This window comes from Cheilinus undulatus, linkage group 11, assembly GCF_018320785.1.
Source record: "Cheilinus undulatus linkage group 11, ASM1832078v1, whole genome shotgun sequence".
Classification (NCBI taxonomy): Eukaryota; Metazoa; Chordata; class Actinopteri; order Labriformes; family Labridae; genus Cheilinus; species Cheilinus undulatus.
In genome coordinates this window covers 24,047,520-24,056,732 of record NC_054875.1, presented here as the reverse complement: position 1 = coordinate 24,056,732, position 9,213 = coordinate 24,047,520, and the positions used below count along the sequence as shown (strand labels likewise).

General features: G+C 40.3%; 1 protein-coding gene across 4 annotated transcripts; it reads right to left on the bottom strand.

The window, feature by feature from the left end:
* Positions 1-68: 68 nt before the first annotated feature.
* LOC121517415 (glucose-6-phosphate 1-dehydrogenase-like) lies at positions 69-9,054 on the bottom strand. 4 transcript variants are annotated; one of them, XM_041799154.1, is made up of 13 exons: positions 8,626-9,054; positions 7,974-8,011; positions 7,741-7,849; positions 7,435-7,652; positions 7,185-7,343; positions 5,046-5,171; positions 4,868-4,961; positions 4,585-4,771; positions 4,258-4,493; positions 1,336-1,412; positions 1,158-1,250; positions 1,006-1,071; positions 69-334 (listed from the first exon to the last, which is right to left on the bottom strand). In XM_041799154.1, exons 1-13 carry the CDS (start codon positions 8,740-8,742, stop codon positions 322-324), a joined length of 1,533 nt encoding a protein of 510 aa, XP_041655088.1. In that variant the 5' UTR covers positions 8,743-9,054; the 3' UTR covers positions 69-321. The 4 variants fall into 4 exon arrangements, with proteins under 4 accessions (XP_041655088.1, XP_041655086.1, XP_041655087.1 ...); XM_041799152.1 differs by lacking the exon at positions 69-334 and having other exon boundaries at positions 891-1,071; positions 8,626-8,789; positions 8,872-9,054; XM_041799153.1 differs by lacking the exon at positions 69-334 and having other exon boundaries at positions 891-1,071; positions 8,626-8,789; positions 8,891-9,049.
* Positions 9,055-9,213: the final 159 nt, after the last annotated feature.

Below are 9,213 nucleotides of genomic sequence, written 5' to 3'. Positions count from 1 at the left end.
TCAACAGAGATTATAACACAGAAAACATCATTTTGCAATAAAAAGGATGAAGCACAGTGTAATATGCTTTATTGCAGGATTTTCTCAAGTGTGCTCTCAAAGTATACACTTCCTGTCTTTCATGGAGAAGATAATGTGACTTTTACTAATAAACTCTGACATTATGACAGCACAGGGTAAGTTATAAAACAGGACAGAACAAACACGACAGCCCCAGAGTAGAAGTTGTTCTTCTATGGTGCACTTTATGTGACCCTCCTGGCAGGATCATGACATAGGAGTGTGTGTTTGTGTGTATATTTGTCGATGGCAGGTCCCAACTTAAGCCAAACACCTGGTAGAGACAGACAAAGGAATCATCAGCAGTTTAAATTAATCAAACATTATATGATAAGGTTGTGATGTTAAAAATAATTCATGTATCTTCAGAGACGAACCATTTCAGTCATTTGCTGTTTTTATACAAGCTTAAAACACCTACCTGGGAGCCATTTGTACACAAATGTTTCTCCTTTGTGAATGTTACAAAAGGAGTCACCTCATCTTACAAACCAGACCAACAAGCCCTCCCAGTATAAAATGGTACGGCATTGTTTGTGTGCATCAGTGTTGTCATGATTTAGTGATGACTGTAAGAGCAAAGAGCACACTCACATTCTTAGCATTCAACAATCATGTCCAGACAGATTTTCTAGCTCTACAAATCTCACAAATCTGACAGTGTTAGCAGGAGTCTAGTGTGTTAGAAAGGAAAGAAGTGCAGGGAGAGGAGTGAATGATTATTTTGACATTTGAACACAGGTGAACACTCACTGTTATTTCATCTCTTGTGTGATATTATATAAAACAGTTTTTTAACATGCAGACAAAATCACACAATGACACAGCAGTGAAAAATTTACATTAAGCTTTATTTTGTAAACTTGCCTACAACAGTGTGTTTGTGCATTCACAAGCCTGTTAGTGTGGGATAAAAAATATCACAACACGTGGGGCAGCACCCACTTGTATGTCCCCTTATAGCGGAATCCCACCCTCTTCACAAGATCGTCTGCCTCTTTTGGACCCCGGCTGTGGATGTAATGAGGGAAGAGAAAAAGTCAATGAAATGAAAATGTGTGCCTTGTTTGTTAAAATCTCATGAAACATGGCTATACCTTCCGTATGTGTAAGGGATGGGGTTCTTCTTCTCTGCCTCTATTTGGTGGAGGAGCGGGGTGAAGATCCTCCAGGCCTCCTGCAGCTCATCACTGACAGAAATAGGAGCAGTTACAATATACAATATCTAAAGGAAAGACCTGGGCGATTAAAGTGAGATAAAGTGGTGAAACCAACCTGCGCACAAAATGCATCTGATTCCCACAGAAGACATCCAGGATCAGACGCTCATAAGCATCTGGGAGCTTCACATTCTAGAAGTAAAACACGGATGGAAAGATTTTTACTGGTACAAAAGTGGACAATCTTTATTTTTGAGAGTATATAACTCACAAAGAGTTAGATTCTGTTCCATTATAATACAATACTTCAAACTTCCACATTTTTTACGAGACTCCTTTTTTCCTGTTACATCAAAATCTGGTAATGTTGTTCAGTTATAAAAACTTAAATAATCCCTTTAGGGGAAATTAGCTTGGAGCTGCTTGTAAAACATAGACATAAATACATAGATAGCTCAGTGACATGGCAACATTATGTGAAAGCTAAAAATATAAAACAAAACCTAAACATATTTCTGTAAAAAAAAAAAAAAGCTTATAAATAAATAATTAGACTGAGAACCAATGATTAAGTATCGGTTGATTTAAAGGATAAGAATAAGCTGAGGATAAAAAGAGTAATTTCATGTTGATTATGCCAAAGTCTGATACTCTCATCTGAATGTCACAGCAGAAATCATGCCATATCACACTAGGTAATATTTTTCCAATATTATATTTGCCAGTTTTGGTAAGCCAGTGGGAATTTTAGCCTCACTCTCTTGTTCTTAGCTGATGGGAGCGGCATCGGCTTCTATAGCCCATTTCTTTTGAGTCATTTCAGTTATTCCTGCCTTTTTATCAGTTAAATTAGTTATGCAATCTTTATTTGACCTCTGTGAACAGCAAGGCACTGCCGCTCACTTGATATTTTCTCTTTTTCAGACCATTCTCTGTAAACCCTAGAGATTGGCACCAACCACGGCACGTTCAAAGTAACTTAAATCCAGTGTTGCGGGTAACCCATTACAAAGTAATCTGTTAGAGTACTCAGATTACTTTTTTGGAGTAACGAGTAAGATAATGCGTTAGTTTTACAATTCAAGTAATCCGGTTATTAGTTACATTTTCACAAAAAGTAATCCGTTACTGAAAGAAAAATCCCAAATTTCCTCTCTCTTCCATGGCTTCAAAAAGAGAGAAATAAAGAAGCTCCTTGAAGCATCTGCTCTGTTTGTCCTTCTCTCTTCCTGTAGTCACGTTGGCACGTGCCAGTGGAAGGTAAACATTCTGTGCCATTACGCGCACATTGTTAGCTTGCTGAGCCAGTGAGATATCAAAGAGGACAGCAGGCCAATGTGGAATTATCCCCATTACGATGGATTTTTGGATAAAAGGGACAAGAACAGCATCCTGGTGAAATGTAAGTTTAAAAGCTCCGTTTGCTTTCATTGAATCAGCCGTTCCAGTTACGCGTGGTTATTACATACAACATTGGAGTGATTCTGTCTGCCTCTGCTCAGCTTGTTGTCAGATTGTGAGCATGTTAAAGAGTGTAAAGGTTTTCCTGTCTGTTAGCGGTGTTCTCAGGCTTCAGAGATACAGATTATGGGCTGTAAATTAGGCTGTACATTGGCATTAGAGTCTGCACATTCAAATGCAGATGTGCGGTTGTTATCTGTCATTTTTACAACTGCCGAGTGGAGCGAGTGGCTAAAGGGTTTTAACATTTGGTAACGCAAGAGTAATCTAACGAGTTAGTTTTAGAAGTAGTTAAAGCAATAATGTAACAAATTACTTTCCTAAGTATATAACGCAGTAATCTAACGAGTTAGTTTCAAAAGTAACGCTACCCAACACTGCTTAAATCACCTTTCTTGACCACTCTGAGGCTCAGTTTCAACTTCAGGACACTATCTTGACCATGTCTGCACGCCGAAATGCTTCGGTTGCTGCCATGTAGTTGGCTAAATTAGATTTCTATGTTAATGTAATAAAATTCACAATACTTGGGCAGGCCATCCAGGTTTATTTAAAAGCACCTCAGTATAATTGCAAACCACTGATTTTTTCCTTTTTTTTTTAAGAAGTCGTATAGCAGAGGTGGAAAAAGTACACGACTGTTGTACTTGAATTAAACCATAATTAGTCTGGTTAAATTTTACTCAAGTAAAAGTAAAAGTACTGCTCAAGTTAAAGTTAAAAGCAGTTGACTAAAAGTTAACTTTAAGTTCTGAGTAGCTACTGAGGAGTTGTACAGTAAAATAGGATCTTGGCAAGAACAAAAAGAAAACAGATCTCCAGCTGGGTTGTTCAAGTAAAGTCTCACCTCTATAATACAGTAAAACACACAGCAAAGTCAACAGAGTTAATTGAAATAGTTTAGAGTTAAATTTAAAACTTTAAAGGTGTCTATATTGGTCCATGCTACATATAGTTAAACTACTGTATATTTTTGAAAGTTCTGAATATTTTACAGTGCGGCAGAGCTGCAGTAACTACTGAAAATTTGTGGTAAGGTGAGTCTCCACTGGCAAGAACAAAACAGACAGTCAACCTCAAGGCAATGCACACTGATGAAGAATATGCTCTATGCATCCTTTACGTCCATAGCACATCTTAAGTCACAGAAGGGACACCTAACGCAGTGGATAACTTCAACCATGGTGCAAATCCACACGAAAAATGACCAAAAGAACCCCAGCAGAGATCACTGTACAACAGGAAACATCCAAGCACAACTAAACGCATATGATATACAACTGAACACTCTGCCCAAGGGCATGATGGGAAACTCTGCCCACAAATTCCCCCAGATTTGAAATTGATCAGTTGACTCTTTACAGGTTTGATCAACACTGTTAGATCAATACTGTCAAATACACTGACAACCATTTCACTCAGAATGGAGTTAAATTACACTTCTGAAGCTAAAATCAAATCAGAAATGTTTAACCCTGAGATATCAATACTTCAGTTTTTGCACAAGACTTAATGGACATTGTTGTGCTACATATAGCCTAAAGCAAAGATGCAAGCTGATGTAAGCGTGCAGCACCTTGTATCTGCTCTTGTAGGTGAGGTCCAGCTCGGTCTCCTCTGGACTAAAGTAAACCCCCGGTCTCTTGGTCATCATCTTCAGGTAGATCGCCTCGTCAGGCTGCACCCGCACCACCAGCTCGTTTCGGTGGCAGCGTTCATTAAAGATGTCTCCTGGTACATCAGTGAACTGCAGACGCACTTCTGCCTTTCGTTCGTTCAGAGCTTTACCACATCGGAGGATGAAAGGAACTCCTGGTGATGAGGTGGCAGACATAAAGGATGAAAAACATATCAAGATGGAAAAAGTAGAAGGAATGTTCTGAAGTGTGAAAAAGATGCACACCATCCCATCTTTCATTGTGAACGTAGAGCACTGCGGTGGCAAATGTTGGTGTGCAGGAGCCTTTGGGGACTGTGGGGTCATCAAGATAACCCAGCTTAGAGTGATCTTTACCCTCAGGGTCTCCCACATACTGACCAAGCACCACATCTGACACAGTCACAGGAGCTATACTCTTTAACACCTTCACCTACAGCACAGCAATAATTACAAAACAAAAGCATTTTAGTGACAGGGATCTAATTAATTATTGACAGAAAATGTTCTCAAAGGTCAAAGGTTTCACCTTCTCATCTCTCACATCATCAGGGCTGGTGGATGCAGGCTTCTCCATGGCAACCAAACAGAGCATCTGTAGGAGATGGTTCTGCATGACATCCCTACAGCAAACCATAAAGACCAGGAGTCAGGGAACAAAGCCTAGACTTTGATACTGATATTCTATTAAGTTACTTATCTCTAACCTAATGATGCCAAAGTCATCAAAGTATCCTCCCCGGCCCTGCGTACCATAAGGCTCCTTGAAGGTAAGGACCACACAGGCAACACTGTTCCTGTTCCATATGGGTCCAAAGATACGATTTCCAAATCTGGAATTAGGAGAATGAAATAAGTATAAAGTGAACACAAGAGCACAGAAAAGAGTTAATATTTACACAGTATGTGACAAGAGGGTTGCAGATGAACGAGGTGGAAAAGCAGAAAAAATATATAAAGAACTAAGAACATCATTTTTGGCAATTACATCTAAACACATGGCTTTTGATATATATTTTGTACAAAAAAATCTAACAAAATATATGCTTGCTGTTGTCATAGATTCAAAAAGACTCTAGCAAGACGATTATTGATAGTTAATAAAAACTAAGGAAACATTTTAGAAGCTGTGTATTTAATCTTATGTATTTGTTATCGTAATCCAAATGAAAATAAGAAATTTTGCAAGAAAGCGGCCCCTGCCAGATGCTGATGCTGTATGGAAGTTCTTAATCTGATATATTTTAGGAGCCTCTGGGTTAAAAGGAAACAAAATATTTTTGTTACAGGAAGTAAACTAGTTGGACTGCTGCCAACTAGGAGAGAGGGGAATTACATGCACATCAATCAAGTGCAAGGCTATAAAAAAGCATTAACAAGGACAAGATAACATTTCAGTCATATTTTGATCTTCATCTGGTCCCACTATTCACACAATAGGAATCTCACCCCTGTATTCTCTGCCAAGCAGACTAACAAGCTGCTCCTTTGCAGGTGTGGTAATCACTCAAACCTTGTATACAAAAACTAATAACTCCATAAATTGTAACACAATTTTAATTTAAGCAATAAAGACTACAGTAATACAAAAATACAGAAAATATCAAAACATTAAACTGTATGCAAAATAACAAATGCACAAATTTTCAGAAGAAAAATTCAAAGTTATTCTAAGCATTTTTATTCCCCTTTAAAATGGTGCCACATTTGTAAGGAACATGCTTTTGTGTGATGAGCTGCAGAGCTGAGCATGTGGGTTGGCATCTCCCTCACTGGAAAAATGAGACTTGTCATCACTGGAGGCCATCTCAATGCAGATGGAGACCCAGATGAGATTCTGCAAGCAGTGGAAATCCCATATCTCCACAGTCTGGGACAGAACTCCAGGATGACAACGCTCACCTCCACAGAGCAGGGTTTATCAGAGACGAACTCCAGAATTTGGGAGTGGAGAGGATGGAATGGCCTCCATGAGTCCTGACCTTAACCCCAGTGAACACTTGTGGGATCAGCTTGGGTATGCTGTTTGTGCCAGAGTGACCAACACTACCACATTGGCTGACTTTGGACAAATGCTGGTTAAAAAATGGGATGCCATCCTGCAGCAGTGCGTGACCAGGCTGGTGACCAGCATGAGGAGGAGGTGCTACTGTTGTTGCTTTGTATGGTTCTTTGAGATACTCCTGAGGCTCCTGTTTGTTGAATGAATAGATTGTTAAATTGCAATTATGTCTTGTTTCTTCAGACTCTAATCATCTAATCCTCGAAAGAACCCCAAACAAGAGTCAATTGCGAAATAAGCTGTTTGGCATTGGCAGAGAAGATTTGCCAAATTTTTCATGGACACAACCCACATACTCTGCACCACATGTTTAGGTTCCAGTGCTGAGACCAGAGCAAACAGGCCTAACAGTGAAGGGCAGTCATGGCGTTCCCCCGGCAGCCCTATGAAACCAGAGATTGGCTGCATGCAGTCTTTTCTAGATGGTCTGGGCAGAGAACTGCAGGCCGTATTGTCCTGCAAACCTTGACTGTAAAGCTACAGAACAGCCTATGATTTCTTAGTGCTGACAAGTCAGTAGCAACAGCAAAATAAGCTGTTTGGCATTGGTTGTGAAGGCATGACAAATTTTTCATAGGTGCAACCCCAACCTCAGCTCTGCTGCTCATCCCACAAATGCATGTTCCTTACAAATATGGTACTGTTTAATAGAGAAATTAATAGGCTTTCCAACTGTATAAGATTTATTGCCAAGAAGCAATAAAGCAACAAAGAAATAATCTACCAAACACAGAATCCCTTTGTTATTAGCATCAAAGAATTGACTGGATTTGAATATTGTTACCTGAGCACCATGAGGTTCTGGACCATCTCTTTGCCCAGGTAGTGGTCTATGCGATAGATCTGGTCCTCTGTGAACATGGAGGACAGATGGGCTGACAGCTCCTGTGAACTCTGGAGGTCACGACCAAAGGGTTTCTCAACTATCACCCTGTTCCAGCCTCTGTTTTTTAAACACAGCTGATAAGAATTATGTGATGAAAAAGCTAGAGAATGATTGTTTCCGTGAACATGTGAGAATTACAGATACTGACCGAGGACCCATGCAGTGGGCTCTGATGTTTCTGCTGACTTGGTGGTAGACAGTAGGTGGCAGAGCAAGGTAGAAGAGCCTGTTGGCGTCTGCCCCACCAGGCAGTGTTGAAAGATGAGCGTTGAGCTGAGAGAAGGAGCTGTCGTTGTCATACTGGCCTCTGTGGTAGGAGTTCTTACTGAAGAAGGCTGAGAGGCTCTCACTCTCTTCATCACTGACCTTATAGAAATGTGAAACAACTATTCCTTAATACACACCCTAAACAACAAGGAATCAGAAAGCAATCATGGAGCCTCAGATCTTCTACCTTCATATGGGGCAGACATGCCGTCTTGATGTCTTCGACAGTCAGATTAGATCGGGCAAAACCCACAAAGTAGGTGTCATCTGGGAGCAGCCCATCTCTGAATAACCACCTACAGAGGGTCGAGTCAGCAGTGATGGAGAAAACAGGCCAAAGGTTAAACTCCTTAGAGTACAAAGTGACCAAACAACTCAAGAGTGAGCAGACACAAGTTTCAGCAGCAATTTCCTACTCACCATAAAGTTGGGTAGATCTTCTTTTTAGCAAGATCACCCTGAGCAAAACAATGCAAACAGAGTGATCAGGAACCTCTTGTGATAAGTATTAACATGAATCAATCAAGAGTCCAAAGAGCAGATTAGCTCTGAAAATAAGCAGTCCCAGTCGAGTGGAGTGGGGAGATATGAGTGCTTTGAACACACCCTTTTTGAGGGACTCTGAGACTTAAAGATACATTAAATAAATGGATTTATTAAAAAGGCAAAGACATGTTAACACTCAAAAAGTATCCCTTTCTTTCAACAGCTGACAAAAGAAAAAGTAGATGCAGCACATGTTCACCTGACATTCCCTCAGCTCTTACACTCAGATTACCACAAAGAGATTTCCCCCAGTGAACTATGTCATTGTGTCAACTCTGTGAGGTCAACGCCACATTCAGGTCTGGTTTAACCAACCTTAGTCTGCTTTTATTTTGGTAAAAATAGAAAACTTCATAAATCAATCTGACATTAGCTAACAGGGCAGTTTGTGGACTTTTGATTGGTTCTTTAACATCTGGAACAGACTCAACACCAGGATTTTTGTTTGATTCTGTTAAGGTAAGAGTATGAGTAAGGAAAATATTTGTTAATGCCATGCTGTCAGAACTTCAGCAGTTGTACTCACAGAGGCTCCAAAGATGATGAATATGTGTGTGCTGGAGTGGCTGGACTGCCGCTCTCCATAGAGCTCCCTCCTGAGCTGTCCAAACACCTCAGAGCGACTCAGAGGATCACTGCTCATCTTCTGCTCTCACTCTGTCCTTCCTGTTCACACTCTTTTCCTTTTTACTAGTACACACAGCATGGGGGAAATTTCAACAGTCATCCTTGCGTTGCAAAAATACCGAAACAGGTAAATGCTGCCACCTACTGTTCTGAAGAGGAATTACACGAAATTCACTGCTTCCTTTTGCTGTGTAATGTACAGTAAACTCCGCTCTCCAGTCCAGCAGGTTGAATTAACAGCGCAACAAACTCAAATCTTCACCCATCAGGTTTAGATACTTAAGAGAAATCCTGCTTTTTTGACCCATACTCACATTTCAGGTCCGAGCAGACGAAGCTGAAACTAAGTGGCAGGAATGTTCTGTTACTAAACCACTCCCTCGACACGTGTTGCGCAAACATTTACACACTTCCCTCTGACTGACAAAGTTTTTTGGCTTTGTTGCAGGGCCAGCTCTATCAGTGTATTACCTTTGAGACTATAACT